The sequence below is a fragment of the Ruditapes philippinarum genome, unplaced genomic scaffold, assembly GCF_026571515.1.
Source record: "Ruditapes philippinarum isolate M1 unplaced genomic scaffold, ASM2657151v2 ctg6247_1_1_1_1, whole genome shotgun sequence".
Lineage (NCBI taxonomy): Eukaryota > Metazoa > Mollusca > Bivalvia > Venerida > Veneridae > Ruditapes > Ruditapes philippinarum.
Window position 1 is genome coordinate 83,687 of NW_026858760.1, and position 17,138 is coordinate 100,824.

General features: G+C 32.0%; 1 protein-coding gene across 1 annotated transcript; it reads right to left on the reverse strand.

The window, feature by feature from the left end:
• Positions 1 to 3,920: 3,920 nt before the first annotated feature.
• Positions 3,921 to 16,092, reverse strand: LOC132754157 (probable cysteine--tRNA ligase, mitochondrial). Its single transcript, XM_060744752.1, has 11 exons — positions 15,618 to 16,092; positions 14,739 to 14,927; positions 11,238 to 11,358; positions 10,252 to 10,463; positions 9,630 to 9,764; positions 7,330 to 7,468; positions 6,753 to 6,867; positions 5,950 to 6,048; positions 5,318 to 5,426; positions 4,761 to 4,873; positions 3,921 to 4,283 (listed from the first exon to the last, which is right to left on the reverse strand). The coding sequence occupies exons 1-11, from the start codon at positions 15,841 to 15,843 to the stop codon at positions 4,074 to 4,076; spliced, it is 1,668 nt and encodes a 555-aa protein (XP_060600735.1). The 5' UTR covers positions 15,844 to 16,092; the 3' UTR covers positions 3,921 to 4,073.
• Between the last annotated feature and the right edge of the window lie 1,046 nt (positions 16,093 to 17,138).

The following is a 17,138-nucleotide window of genomic DNA, read 5'->3' on the forward strand; positions in this document are numbered from 1 at the left end:
CACATACAAGTTGAAAAAGAACCAAGGCCCAAGGGTATGGTTATATGTTGTGTAAAAACAAAAGTCATACTATCTGTTTAGTTTCATTTATTTGCAGCACCTTCAATGCATAAAAATATGGATTTTAAGTCAGAAAAACAAACGACTTCAACAAATAACAACCAATTTTCTACATTTTGTAGAACTTTTAAGACTTAAACTTGTTGCATGCACCAAGTGGCAATATCGTGAGAGACATAATCCCCCATTTATTTTACTATCAAACAAACGAGGGCAAATACTGTTAACATAGTTACTATTTATATATGTTATATACAGAAAATGACATTGTTACATAAAGTTGAAAAAGGATATAGCAATCGTATTTATAACACTTTTGTTCAAGTTATATTAACAAGATTGTCAATCTGTCACATATATACGCCCGTCTCAAATGCTCAATCTCATAAAAGTGAACATTTACATTTAAAACCCCACAAATCATGACGACCTTGACATTTGCATATATTGACCTGACCTAGATTATACTGGTAACCCCCAGTTTCAGGAGTGTGAACATTTCTGATACACTTCCACAAGTCAAACTACCCAATTGTCCATATTGTTTTCTAATCTTTGACCTCTCAAGTGACCTTGAACTCATGAAACTGAATTTTCCCTGCGAACAGAACTGAACATTTCATCATCTCTGGTAACCTTGAACTTACATTAAAATAACCCTATATTATGCGTCCAAGGCTCAGTCTCATGATTGTGAACCTTAATTAATATAATCCTTCAAACACACATCTTATTTCAATTTGACCTTTCACCTCTCAGTATAACCTTGACCTTGGCTGCATGGACAAGAATTTTGCGCTCAACACACAACCTTACAATGGTGAACATCTGTCATATTAATTTTTGTGATGCATGTACAGGTTTTTCTTAGCATAAGCATATATGCTCTTCTGATTTCTAAGTTTGACCTTTGACCTACAGGCCGGATTCATCTGTGCACAAACGGTCTCATCCTTCAGATCATTTGTGTCAAGTTATCCTTAAATCCCTCCATGCATGAAGATATGCCGAAAGCTACCTGGTTGACACCTGCCCACCAGCAACCATCCCATTATACAAACCATTTTATTATAACAGGCTTGTAAAAAACAAAACCTATTCAATTTACAAAAAAATGAGCTTAAACATTGGGTGAGTACAATAGCTCTCTCCTATTCTTGGGATAGTTGAGCTAAAAATGATAACAGATTCAAAATGATTAATTTCACCTTCAAAACAAAAGCTATGAGTAAAACCTTTTAGAATTACATATAAGCATATTATTAATTGGAATACAATGAACCAGGTTACGAATTATTATTTATGTGAAAGTTAAGTGATATTTCTTCCATAAATATTTCAAATAAAAACATGTATCTTTGTCACATGTTCTTTATTTACTTTAAACAATATTTCATTTATTAAATTTTCATTTACTGATTTTTTACATAATAAATAACACAAAAATAAATTTTACAGATTGAGAAGGTAGGTTTTTTCAAAAACACTAGGTAATCAATATTTCACAAATTATATATAAATGGAAACAAACTATGCAACATATAAACTAAGTTATATATATATATATACATACATGCCATAATTTTTGGACAGCTTTCCGGGACACTTTTCATCGCGGCAATAATGGATGTGTAGGCAGTTGTGGAAAAGGGGGGGGGGGTGTCAATCGTATAACGTTATTAAATTAGGACGACTTTCTCCTGAATTTTAATGATAAACAGTTAACTTACTAGTTTTATAAGTTGTCTTTTAGGTCGACATATTTATCATTTTAAAAGTATTTCTTTTTTAATTGATTATTCCCAAAAGCAAGTAAGTTGTAAGTTATAAACCCGGTGAATGGGCGCAGCCATGTTGTTCACCCGTTATATCTTAAAGTCATGATAATTACTACATGTCACGTAATGCAATTCTTCCAGTTCATAAAAAACAAACACAGCAAGGTGATTTATTTGACACCTTTGATTTTTTTATTGATAGATATATTTACATTGTTTGTAATAATTAGACTTTCGGCAAGTTAGCGATTGATCTAAAAATTAATGATTATCGGGATTAACGATAATTGTTAGGGCCGTAACAATTAATTAACCCGACCATTAAACGCTGCCGAATTCAACAGAGAATGTTAATTGCCGATGCATGAAGACTCTATTGCCGAGGGGAATCGACAGTCGATAATTGGGGGGCTGTATATTGTAAACTTGTAAGTGTCAACGTTCCTGTGTATTATGTGTACCAGGTCAGATTATGTTTTACGATCTAGAGGTGAAATGTGCGAGATTTGATTTAAGAAAATTTATGAAAATTTTGCAAAATATCATGATTTTTTTTCCGGGATCAAATCGATGCCCGGGACATCTCCGGGACAGACATCCGATTTCCGGGACAATCCCGGGCATCCGGGACGTTATGGCATGTATGATATATATATTATTTCTACTTTGTACTTACTTTTTTACCTACATGTATAACCACTATCTTTATAATGAATATTCATAAACTAATTAAAAAATAACTAGTATTACTTACATAATAGGCACAGTCATTAAGAATTAAATTTAGAAAGTGAATACATTGCTTTGTTTAATGTTTAATCTCAATAAACAAGAATGTTAGAAAATAAACAAGTAAAAAAAATTCAATAATTAGAACACATTCCTTTAATATCTATAGATTAATGCTACTTGTAATTTCACCACATAATTTTTAGTAATATTAGTGTTTTACTTCAAGTCATGAATTTTAGTTTGCAATCAATTATTATACATGTAGATATAAATTTAATAAAAAACCCAAAAAACTAGAGCTGTTGACAGGACAGTGTGCTAGATTATTCTTAGTGCTTGAAAATAAAACAAAAGCCTGGATAATGTAAAATTTCAAAAGTTCAAAGAGGGTCAAAATTCTGACAAAATCCATGTAAGAGTTATAGGCCTTAGTCGTGATTTATTCTACTCAAAAAAACGTTGTGAAGTTTCAAAAAAAGCCCTTTTTGGAGATACAAATTGTTCAAAAAACTTAAAACCAGTTTTTTGACCCCTGGGTGTGTACAATATCTTAAAAATAGTCGCTAAAAGGTTAGTTAAAAAACAAAATTATTTGAGAGGGTTTTTCATATTATTGAGAAATAATAAATTTATGTTTTGGTTAAAGCTGTATTAACGCCAATAAGGTTGCGGGTTTTTTAGAGAATTTCTCCAATTCCCTAATGTCCTATTGTTGACATCTAGAAAAAATTAAAAATCATAGGTTTTTTAAATCTACTTAAATAAAAAATATTCAAAACCTTGAGTTTAAACCTGCTGTTTTTCTTAAGGGCTTGCCCCCTTCCTTTTTAAAAAACTGTTAAATTATCAATTTTTGGGGGGATCCAATTAAAAATTTTAAAATTTCAGTTATTGCATGGGCTGCGGCTAACACCCCTTATGATAGTACCCTTTGGTTTTCAAATAGTGTAAGGTTTTTTCAACCCAGCGCCTGAAAGGAAAAAATTCATAAAGTAATTCTGTAATAGTCTTTTAAAAACCCTTTAGAAAAATTTTCAAGCTTAAAAAAAAAAGCAAAAAACAAAACACCCATGATATATAAAAAAATTTTTAGAAAAAATGATTAAAATCATATTTCTGTTTTAAAACAGGGGTATTTATCAAAATCAAAAATTATAATCAAATAAAAAATTCCAATAAAACCTTTTTTCTAAATTTAAGTATAATTAAAATGAAAAAAGCAGGAAAAAAAAAAATTTTATAAAAGGAGAAAACCTCAAAAACCAAAAATAAAGTTCATAGGGCCCGAGCAAAAAAAGATTTTTAATTTGGGTTAAAACAAAAAAATAAAAAATTTCAGCCAAAAAAATTTAAAACCATTTTTAATAAAATAATATTAATGGCATCCTGTTTTCACTGTAGGGAGAAATCCAAGCTTGATTAGGTTAGCAGTTGAATCAAATTCAACTTTTAATGCAGACGTAGAGAATGCTGATTCATTATCACTATAAAGAATTAACTGGTTCAAGTTCTTTCATCAGAACTAGGAGATTTTTCTGACGGTTCACTAGGACTTGTGTCAGTGTTTTGAGAAGCACTAGTATCATCAGATTGTTTATCATTTTGATCATCTTGCTGGGACGTTTCTAGATGTTCTTCAGGTTCTTCCCATTGTGACTCATCTGACATTGTTCCTGCGTTCACAAATTCCCAGGATGAGTAGGTCTTGTGGTCCTGAAATATTATAATAATAATCATCATTATACAAATTTTTTGTATTGTTTGGTTGGGTTTTATGTCGCACCAACACAGTGATCTTCTATTATGATCTCAAGAAAGTGTGTGAAGTAACACGCAAATATCGTCAGTGTTTGATGTAATAAATGTTGTACAAGAAGTTGCATGTAAAACTTTTACCAAAACACAAGACCCAGACATGAGTAGGATAGCTTGATAACTCTTTTAATAGTCTAGCTAAAATGAAACAAGAATTGGTAGCATACATGTCATAATTTTGCACTTAACCTTTTTTATCAGTTTTTCTCTCACTGTATATGAAAGGTGACTGGTTCTACTTTAATGTCCACTAGGGTCTGAAATAATAGACCTCAGATTGGCATCTGAGGTTCTCTTCTGACCGCAAAGTCACCATATGATGTGTACTACATTTGTAAGTGTTAATTAGTGTTGTAATATTAACGGAATACTTACTTTTACCAATATTTTACAATGAGATAATTCTGAGCGTAATTCATCACAGTTTGTCACAAGAGGAGAGAAAAATTCACTATGTAACTTCTTCCTTTCTTTCTTTGAGAGAGATTCTGAAATAAATAATATGAAATTATTACAATCTAACCTTGATTTCATTGAAAAAGAGTCACTCTGTTCAATTGATGCAAGGTAGGTTTCCGAGACATTCTAAAAACTTGCAATACCTCAAAACAACAGAATTTCAGACAAGTTATTTTTGTTCATTAAGTATTTAACTTTTTTAGACTATGTGTAGTTAATTAATAAATTTGTCAATTATTAAGTGTTTTCATAATGGCCTTGTTATTGGGCTTAAGACTGTCATATTAGCCTCAAGCTAATATGATAGTCATCAGCCCAATAACAAAGCCATTATGAAAACACTTAATTATTAACATTATATTAAAAATAGTTTGTAGAGCTTTTAGCAGTCCCAAAACAAACAGTACCGGTACTTAGAGTGTAATTATTGGATAATCCGAGTATATAATTTTATTAATTATATAAACAAGTACCTGTTCCTGGTATAGAATTTTGTAGAGCAAATTGTCTCACATTCCACCTGAATTTTACTGTATTGTCTAGCACTTCCTTTAACTTCATATTGTCAGGATCTTGTGACATCTGTAAAACATGAAATATTATACCAGACTTTTTACCATCAGCTAGCTTGATAGCTTCTAACATGTACAATCTAAGCTTGCATGGCTCGAACCTACAATGTTGAGAGGCAAGTCTGAAGTGATTAGAAGTAAACTACTTTAACCACTCAAGCCACCAATGCCCCTTACCAGACTGTTAAAATATTAAATTAAACAACTCTCTATACTTCTGTCATATAGCAAAAACTTAATGGATCCTTATGGATAATGTATCATTGTAGACCTATGTTTATACAAATAATTGCCTATCTCTCAACATGAAAGGTCAAATGCCACTAGAAGTAAGGTCTTTTTACTTTTTAACTTTTGTCTGTTTATCTTACATTCTCCAGACTTTACAATCTGGGCCTGTTGTATGATAAATGATCATCAATTAGACCAAATAATATCATTTAACTAATACATTATTTTTCTCTGAAGTTTAAATACCAAAATTAGATTTTTAAGTTTTAAATATAGCATTAAAAAAGGTAAAACTATCTTACCTTCCAGCCTTTCTTATGGAAGCCTAGTTTTTTACACACCCTTTTTACATAGACTTGTACAGCCGCTACTGTCCCTGGACTTCTACACTCAACATCTTTCTGTAATATATATAACACTGTGCCTATACCATGTGGCATTTTGTGATCTGAGCGGGGCAGAAAACTGATAGGAAAAGTCAGTCCAGTTAAAAGTAGTCTTCAAAAGGTTGAAAAAGGGTCACACAGCCTCATTTTTCCTTAGAGTACATTTTATTGGCTGTCATCTGATATCACTCCTTTCTGCATTTCTTCTTAACTGAGCAGCACCACTGGCCTTCTGTTAATCATCTGGATAGCTCCATTCCTCATGAAAGATTCCAAGGTCACTGATGGGTTTCCAACCAACAGTGATCAGGGCAAATGACACAAATTCATTGCTCTTAACTACTGGCAGGTATGGAATGAACAAAAATGAACTAGATTTTGAGACTTCAAAGTAATACCTTTAAATGGTGATGAGCAAATATCAGTTGGTATGAAAACATTTAAATGAAAAGTTGAAAAAAGGGCATATTTTTGTCAAAATTCATGACAGTTATATTAGTACATATTATTTTGCCTACCAGTTGCAGTGATGTTCATAAGTTCATTACTTTCTCAATTAATTTAAAAAATAAGAGATAACATACTTAGTATGAAAACAGACTGCAATATTGATTTACAGATCTCTATGATTAATCACAAACCTTCAATAAGCAAACTTGTTGCCATCCATACATAAAATATCCATGTTGCTGGAACTCTGAATTATGAAATAATCTTACCTGACTTAAACCTATTGTTATATTTGATATGAGATCAAAAAGTGCTGACATTGCTGCATGAGTGTTGAAATCATCTTTTAGAAATGCCTGAATTTTAGCATCCGTCTCTTCCAATCTGGAAACAAGTAGCTTTCTTTAATATGATGTGATTTTAAGATATTATCAAGAGATTCATGCCATCATCAATATTTGTACTAAAATTTGAAAGTTATGTTTTACTATGACTTAGTATACAGATAGTAAACAAGAGCTGTCACACAAATGACAAATGCGATCGATAAGGTTTTGTAAGGATTGTAGAGAATGTGAACCTTGAAAAATTGAGCTACTACCAGTATAGAGCATGGTCAGACTGCATGGATGTACAGGCTGGCCTGGCTCTGTATTGCAGGCATAGGTGAGCCATTTTCATTTCCGGCAGTGTAAGGATTTGAACCTTTAACTCAAGTTCAAAGAGTAAATATTACTTTAACTAGACCAAAACAGGTGTTAACAAACATTCATATCATAAAAATTTAGAAAACAACTTGATTGAAACATTGATTTTTAAACATCCACACAAATTCTACATCCTTACTTTTGCATAGTTTCAGCCTCTGGTATAAAGCCACCTGTTAATTGTCCTTTCACATAGGCATCACTCAGCTGTAGAAAATTACCTATCTTGTTGTCCAGTTTGATAGCCTTCTCCATCTTTAAGTCAGTAAATTCTATAGCTGTATAAAAATTAAAATAAAGGAATATCTCATTAGTAAGTCACTAAACTTAATCAATCTAGGAGAATGAAAAACCTTTTGTAAAACAACTGTTAATAATTTCTCAAACTTGTTGCAACAGTCTCAACATTTTGCTATAGGATACTATTACAAGTTATGTAATATGTTAACATTTTACTTTCCTTTTTAGCAATATATTTCGAAAGTTGACTATTTTAATGTTTAATAAAAAAAATTAATAAAAGATTATTACAAATGTTTGGATAAAATACAAAAATGAGCCTTAAATATAAAAAGATTTTTTCTCTCTTTTTAACAATTGAATATTACACATGTACCAATATTTATAAAATAATTCCTGGGTCATGAGGGTTACTGATGTTTTATTCAAAGCAGAATATAAGATTGAATACAATAATGTAACAAGAGCTGTCAGTAGGACAGCACGCTCGACTATTCTAAGTGCTTGATAGTAAAAGAGCCTTGATAACGTAAAATTTAGAGCTTTGATAATGTTAAATTTTCTAAGTTCACAAAAGGGCTAATTTTGTTTTATAAATTCATGTTATAGGCCTTAGAGACAGTCTAAATTATACAGTATTGGCTTGACTATTTCGGAAGGTAATGTCACAAGGGTGTTTTATTGAGTATAATAATACTAATTACCTATGAATACATAAAATTGACAGAAAAGGTACAAAGGCTTGTAATTAAGATGTTTTATCAAGTAAATCACTGCTTATTATTATGAATGCATATAATTGTCCCAAAAAAGGCACAAACCCTCAGTAATTATAGAGATAACAGCTTACAAGCAGAACTTTACCATGAATTTCTAAGTTGAAAAAGGGGAGGAAAATCAGCCTAAATGCAAGATAGAATTATGGATCTTTGTCAGTGACCTACAATTATGACCCTAAATGCATATGTGAAGTTTTAAATAAATATCTTTTAATAGTTATTGAGATATGTAAAACTTGCATGTAAACATTAACCAAGAGACTAAGTAGAAAAGGGGATATGAATCAGCCTTAATGCAGGATAGTTATGGAACTTGGTCAGTGACAATACAATTATGACCCTCAAAATTATGACCCTAAGTACATGTGTAAAGTTTCAAGTAAATATCTTTGAAGACCTTTAACCTTTAACCAAAATTTTCTAAGTTTTCAAATTTAAGGGCAAATAGTTCTGCAAATATTGCAGCAGAATTATGCAATTTTGCAAACTGATGTACATTGTTACTATAAAAAAGTATTTTAAATTTCAATTGAATATCTCAAGCAATAATTGAGATATTTGACTTTACAAAAAAAACTTTAACCAAAATTTCTAAGTTAAAAAGGGGCATAATTCTGTCAATATTGTAGGCAGAGTTATCCAACTTGTCAATCTGATGTACCTTGTTACTATAAATAAGTATTGTATAGTTTCAATTTGAATATCTCAAGAAATAATTGAGATATTGACTTTACAAAAAACTTTAACCAAAATTTCTAAGTTAAAAAGGGCATAATTCTGTCAATATTGTAGGCAGAGTTATCCAACTTGTCAATCTGATGTACCTTGTTACTATAAATAAGTATTGTAAGTTTCAATTGAATATCTCAAAGCAATAATTGAGAGATTTGACTTTACAAAAAACTTTAACCAACGCAGACGCCGACGCGGACGCTGATGCCGACGCCGGGGCGACTACAATAGCTCTCATATTCTTCGAATAGTCGAGCTAACAAAAACGTAAATGTATTTTGACTTTTACTTGTACACTAACCAATTACACTTGGATGGGCATAATAGTCACTTAATATCAAAATCTTATCAGAGTAATAGAACTCTATGCAATTAACACAAGTATAAAGCTGCAAAAATAACCAATTCCCAATTTTCCAAAATTAAAGTTACAGAAACCCCAAAAACTCTAATTTTAAAAAAAGTTTTTCCTTAAAAGGGAGAAATTAAAGGGTTAAAAAATTAAAAAACCCGACATCCCAGCACTGATTGAATTGAAGACACCCACCTAAAGTGCCCTTAAATTTATTTTACAGAGCTGAGAAGACAACTTTTTAAATCAACTTTTTAAGAATCCAGTTAACAGCACAAGTTGTTCTAAATTAGTAACCTGAGTTAGAAACTGAGCATCTAACTTTAATAAACTTACTATTTCTATAATGTGTCAGCATACAGAACATTCTAAACTGGTTGGCAGAATATTTCTCCAGAAGATCAGAGGTTGGTATAACATTCTTCAGAGACTTGGACATTTTTTCTGGGTCATATTGCAGATGAAGATGTCCTGTAAAAAGAAACGAACAATGCTGGAACAAAAGTGAAGTAAAACATTATGACACCAATATCTCAGCTGAAAGAATGTCATTTGTATCTCATCTACAGCCGATGATGAATATGACTTTTTTTGCATTACTTAAATTTTCAATATAAATATAAATTTCTTAAAGCCTTATCACGCTAAATATCTTTTCCACTGGATGGAACAATTAATCACTTTTAGGGAAAGTTTCAAAATATTTGCTGACTGAACTGTGAAAAGTGCAGACCATGATAAGAGGGCATTGATGTGCCAGAAGGTCTTGGTCTGTATTGGTCCCATGGTTAGAATATGTTGCTGCCAGAAGATTTAATGAATAAATGAACAAATAAACAAATGAACTTATACCTGTTACAATAAATAATTTTGATGAACTTATTTCAGTTACGATAAGGAATTTAATGTCAATACAAAAAAATCTGTGACTATGGTTATCTAAGTTATTAAACATTACCTGTATGCATCCAGTAGTTGGCCCACTGTCCTACATCATGGAATGAACATGACTGGGCCAGTTCATTTTCATGATGAGGGAACATCAGATCTGATCCTCCAGAATGTTTTCTAACACGCTGCCAAATCGAACGACGTAACACAATCATACACCAAGAAATCAATAACCAGTAATACCAAAAGAACAAACTAGCATAATAACTGTGACAAAAGCTGTTAATAGGACAGCATGTTCGATACCTGAATTTGTTTAAAAGCAAGGAAATGGAAAAACAAGTTGGTCTAGTTACTGTTTTTGGTAGACTGGGGGGGAAAATGGCAATTTTTTTTGCGGGCTGTTTGGCACAATTTTTGTGTACACCTGATCCCCCAATCTAGAAAATAAACCCCTAGCCCTTTATTTAGCCCTTTTGACCCGGGGGAAAAAAGACATGGCAGACTAACTGACCAAGGGGGTTTGTGTATAGGGGCATGCAACATGAAGTAACAACTGGGGTCAGTTCTTGCTGGGTTTTTTTTAAATTTAAAAGGAAAAAACAAAAAGCGGGATAAGTAGAATTTTTAAGTTTAAAAAGGGGTTAAAATTTGTAAAAATCCTTTACTTTTGGGCCCCGTAAATGACCCCTTTTTGCCTCAAAAAGTTAGTAAAGTTTCGACCTTTTCCTTCTGTTTTTTGAGATCTTGCACTAAATTAAAATTAAATGGCACCAGACCAATGCTTGGGAGAGTACAATAGCTCTCCCTATTCTGTGAAATAAGGTAATAATGTAAAACCTAGCAGTTGTCTTCTGGTTTTAAATGAAATATATTTACAAACGTACATGACAATCTGGTTCTGTCTACAAATAAACATTATTGCAAGGACATGACTAATGACAATGAGTAACAGTAACTCTTGTGTTTGGAGTTAAATACATGAATCATCTCCCTTGCTTGATACTAGTAAAAACCTAACTGCATTTTATATGTATAACATATACATTTTACCTTGCCATGGCAGAACACTCTATATGCCAACCAGGTCTGCCGGGACCCCAGGGTGATGACCAAAATGGCTCTCCAGGTTTTGAACTTTTCCACAATGCAAAATCAAGCGCACTTCTTTTGACTAAAGGAAAAATATGCATGTAACTACAATATCTATCTATTCATTGTGTTGACTTACAAATATATAAAACGATAGCATAATAAACAAGATTAAAACGTCTTAAAAGAGAGATTGTAACATCTTGTATCAACCTTTAGGCCTTAAATAAAATACACGTATTGTTTCTTTCCACTCCAGCTACCTACCCACAAAGAGCACAACTACCCAAACAATTTTATTACAAAACAAAAAATTACTTTTATTTTACATAAACGTGTAAGCATGTTCTGTCAATGAAAACACATGATGTTTTATGTGAAGATAAACTAAAACTTTGGTTTCAAGACTTTAAAAAACCAATGCCAAGCCATGGACAATAGCTTTTGAATTTTATATTATTATTGATAGAAACTTAAATGTTCCATAGGACACGGGTGCCCACCCTGCGCACTGTCGTCAATTTTTTAACTAAAGTAGGGAATAAAACTGCTACAAATACTGATAAATCACAAGCGAAACCCCAGGTGCAAATCTAAATATGCTGAGCGTTTAATGATAGGTCAAATACCTTTTGGAGTAATTGGCGAATTGCAAAATTTACGTAGGTCAATGGGCAATAACTCTGAAATACTAAAAAGATCGAGGAAATACCAGTGCCAAGCAAACATGCTGACAACATTCTGTAAGAGTTTCATGAATCTAGAGTCAGAAGTACGTTTTTGAGTTACATCGACACATAGTTGAAATGTGCAAAAATTTGTACTAAATGAAGGAGCAATAACATCGATTACGTAAAATATCCAGACGAAAAGCACAAGGTGCACAACTTATACGATGGCTGATCAGCATTCCTGTAAAGTTTTCAATAAATGTGACTTCGTAGGTGTAAAATATTTTGAGTATAGGGTGCTGACGATATGAACGGATCGGACGACTGGACGGACAAGGGTAAATCTAAATGGCGCGCCAGCTGAAGTGGGGGCACCAAAAAATTTGAAATAAAAAGATATATATACTACCTACCTTAGCTAGCTAAACAAGCATAAGAAGATCGCTGGAAGGCGAACAATACAATTGCTTGGGCTTTTTTCAAATGTGTGATATTTGTTTTAAATTATTCAAAATGAATATGCAGATTGATTAACAACAACTGACAAGAACAAATATTTGTAAATTTTAAACATTTTATAAACTGAGAAAGAAATTAACTTTGAATAACGTGACAGATCCTGGTCCCCTTTTTCTCAGAAGAGGCGGGACAAATTGTTGTAGGTTGCCAAAGTCTCTACAGTCAAATATACACTATCTGTAAGTGATATAAACATGAAGACAGAAAGTTTTCGCACAAGTAATATACTTTATTCTTATTTTTTTAAAGAAAATTTGAAGAGTTTTAACACTTACGTTTTTTTGTGTACCAAACTAAGTATCTTAAATTGACTTGTCCATCTTTTAATCAGGACATAACCATTTCTAATTTTTAGGGAACATTTCAAAATATTAAATGACTGAAAATTGAACAGTGCAGACCATGATAAGACAGCTTGAATGTGCCGGCTAATCTTGGTCTGCACTTGTAGCATGGGAAGAATCCATTGGGCTAGCAGGCAAAAGGTAAAATATTGATATGAGTAAATTATAGATAAATATTAATATGAGTAAATTATAGATAAATGAAAAATTATAATAACTTGAAGGAATTTTAATCATATAATGCACATAAATGTTTAATGAGTAATTAAGATGAAAAGACAGCACTAAATAGCAATCAGCTTTTGGTTATGATCCAGATAACAAATAGATGAAATACATAATTTATAGGTTAAAAGTATATTTATCATATACATACTAGTTAGAAATTATTTCATGCATTGCCAATTACTTTACATATAATTTTAATTCAGCGCATAAACGTTTTGTTGATAGCCATTTTTAGTCCAAAAGCCATAGCTTTGGTTTAAAGAACACTTTTCTCTAGGTGTGATCTTGATTTTAAAATGTTGTCGGGGTCATAAAGAAGCCGTGCACTGTTGTTTAATATCTCATGCTTAGATCAGATTATATGTATGAAACATTACAACGAATATACTGAACCATATAATATTTGTAAAAAGATATGTTAAAGACCAATGATAATATATGTCAGGTGTGCGTTTTAATGTGTTTGGTTTATTTACCCCTTGCCACTAGAGATAAACTTATGGGCGACAAACATCATTTATAATTGCTTTAATTAACGGGTTATTTTAATTATCTTTACTTTACAGACCTATATCCTAAGCATGCAGTCAGCTTTGTAAGCATTCCTTTCTTTATAAGAATCTAAAATGCTATATCGCTCTTAATAATCTGTCCTCTAGATGTGGCGTAGGCTTGCATTATCATCAGTGCTTAGACATTCTTGGAAGAAATGACAGGCTCATGAGTGGGACGTAATAGCTGTAAACTCTTGATCCAACTGAAATATTTTACATAATTCAATAATTCTGTAAATGATCATCTTCCAGTAACATGGTTTTAATTTCACAGATAAGCACGATGGTCTGGCATTATAATGGTGGTATACTAGGGCCTTAATTGTCATTGCAAAAGCTTGAAAGGGTTTAAGTGTAATATACGGTACCACAAGAAAGAACAGTCAACAATGCTCATAAAGACATTGGAATTAAGCAATATAAAGTAGCCCCACTTAATTTTGGTATACATGTAAACAATTTACCTTTATTATGTATTTAACAAGAGGACCATGGTCTTTAATCGCTCTTCTCAGTATATGGTATCATTATGAAATCATTGGTATAAATAGGCAAATGGCCCAAAACTATTAAACAATTTTTTGTAAAGGATACTATCGATAATTCCTGTATAGTTCATCAAATAACCACCTAAAGTTAAGGAGGGGATATATGTCTTAAGGTGTTTTCTATTTTAGCTGTTAGTCCTCTTGTTCAGTGATCATGGGAACAAATAAGCAATTTTTAAAAAGGTATTTTAAGGATCATCCTTATATAGGTTCACCCTATTGGTGCATTGGTTTTAGGGAGAGATACCAAGCAAAATGTAATAGACAAAGAACACAGACGACATAAGTAGAGAGCACAATGGTATCGAAAGTCCTTGAACACTCTTCTATCAGCTTAAATCATATAAGCTGTTCTAGAATTTGTTAAAAACACCGTAGTTTAAGAGGGAGGTCTGCCTCTCACCCAGGGATATGGTTCACGCCCAATTGAGGTCTACGACATTTTCTTCAAATGACAGTATGGTTTGGTTCAGGAAACCGACTCGAAAGTGAATATTATGATTTGAAGAATTTTGGTTTGCATCAAGCTGAAATAAAATATGTTTATTTAACAACCCTAGTTCTCATGGTGATGCATGATTAATAATCATATTTAAACAGCATGCATATGATAACTCAAAGTTTGCTTTGTTGATAATCTTATCATCAATATCAGTGATTCCCATTAGATAGATCACATTTATATCACAGAAATTTGTCAGAATTCTTCTTATGATATCATAGCGTACATAGTTGCTGGCATGCCCAATATGAGAGGCATCATAAACTGTCGGTCCACAAATGTACCTGAAATTATTTAAAACAATACATTTTAATTCATGAGTTTAATAATTTCACAACAGATCAGAAAATATGTAGACTTTTGTTGTAACTTCTATATTTTGTCAGCGACTTTCAGTTATTACAAGGTTAAGAGTGAAACTGGTCTATCTGCTTCTATTTCTATATAGAGATGGACCAATTTCAATTTAAGCCCTTGAATATTGTACTGTACTGTATGGTAAAAATCAAGTAATCAAGTAAGTATAATGTATTCAGAAAATTACTGCCACTTTTCAATTAGAAGTAACTTTGAAATTTTACATTAAAAATGATAAATGATAAATGGCATAAAATCAACAAAGGGCAACAACTCTAAAATTAGGCAAGACAGAGTTACAGTTCTTGTGCACTGCACATCTACCCAATAAGATCTATCTACATGTACCTACAAAGTTTCATGTTGATAACTCGTTGTTTCAGAGTTATGTCTTGAACAAGAACAGCGACGGAGGGACACACAGATGGATGAACAGACAAAGCGGCAACTTTTTGCTCACCCTTAAGTTAGCATAAAAATGGGGAGGAACAATCTGCACATGCTGACAGTTCTCCCCTAAAATAGGGGGATAACAGTCAGAGAGGAAATGTCAGGGAGGAATGGACTGGGGAGAATGCATTTAATGACCTCCAACATTACATGCGCTGCACTCTACACATGTATAAGACATTGCCTTTGGAGATATCATTTCCTTTGTTAATGAATTATAAACAAGAATGCCAGTTCTTTTACCAACTGGCTCAATCCACTCACTTTTACTTTTCAAAGTTCCAAAATGACTAACACTGTATAAATTAGTAATGTTTCTTCTTGTTCTGAAACATTCTGATTTCCTTAACAAACATTTCACACAGTGAAAACACTTTGATACCGTAAGATTCATTTGTACTTATTGTTTTGGGTCAAAAGGTCACAAAATTTGCGACCGAGAAATTTCCATGCACTAAAATTACAAATAACAGGTCGTTACACATTCAAAATAAAATAAACATGAACAATTGATTTAACATGTTAAACGAAACCAAATTGTTCCATTGACATAATAATAACAGTATTTTTTTCTATACTTTGCAAAAAGAAAGTCGCCGGTATTACAATATTTGTTACCAAATTGTTCGTACCCAAAGAGACGTTAATTTTGGTTTCATAAAATATTTTTTTTAGTAAATGTGCTGTCGATTATATTAATGTAACTGTCTCTCACAATCAAGTTATATGAACTTGTTAATTAAAAGTATTGATTTGAAGAGTAAAGGTTATGCAGAAATACAAGTTCTATTTTAGGAGTGCAATTTTAGAAGTCTTTAGTATGTTATATATTGAGTACGAATGTATATAACCCAACGGAAATAAATGTAACCCAAATGTAAATTAACACTATGATCATTCAATTAAAGAAAATGATACTAGGATATAAAGTACTAAATCTTCTAGAGTAAATAATGTTTCTTTTCTTTGTATTCAAAACATAACCAGTATAAACTATTATTACCAAGTTCGATCTGGAAACAAAAAATCCTCGGGGCATTAATCACACAAATACGTAATTGCAGGACTTGGTTGATTAGAATCTGTAATGGATAGTGATGAATATAAGTGGCAAACATGCCTCATATAAGCCCGACTCGGCTTAGCGATACTCAATCTCAACACTTAATATGCTGTGCATCAATGAACCGAAGGACAGAAACAATATAACACTATGCAAGTGAATAAAGCGGGGCTAGCTTTATACAGATGCCACATCGCACTTGACCCTGCTGTTGTGAAGTATAAAAATCTGAAAAGAAAGTGATCCCTCAGAAGCATTAATCACAACAAAATTACGTGAAAATTGCAGACTCGGTGATTGAATCTGTACATGAGAGATAATGAATAAGTGTAACATAGTATATTTTGCCACAAGTTCAGTGCCATTCAATTTAAGATTAACTAATGACCAACAATTACTAAATAAAATACAACTCGTAAAACATAGATGGGTTTTGATGAATAACATATATTGTTTGTGATAAGAATAGTATAAGATTCTATTTTTATCATCCATCGATATTTTCAAGGTCATTTGAATTTTACTCTGTTTTTAGAACATAATGCATTTTTATTCACGTGTCCTTTTTTAATTATTAGTGAGCGGAAGAAAAATGTGTTAGGTTGTAAGAAAACTGTGTTCTTTTT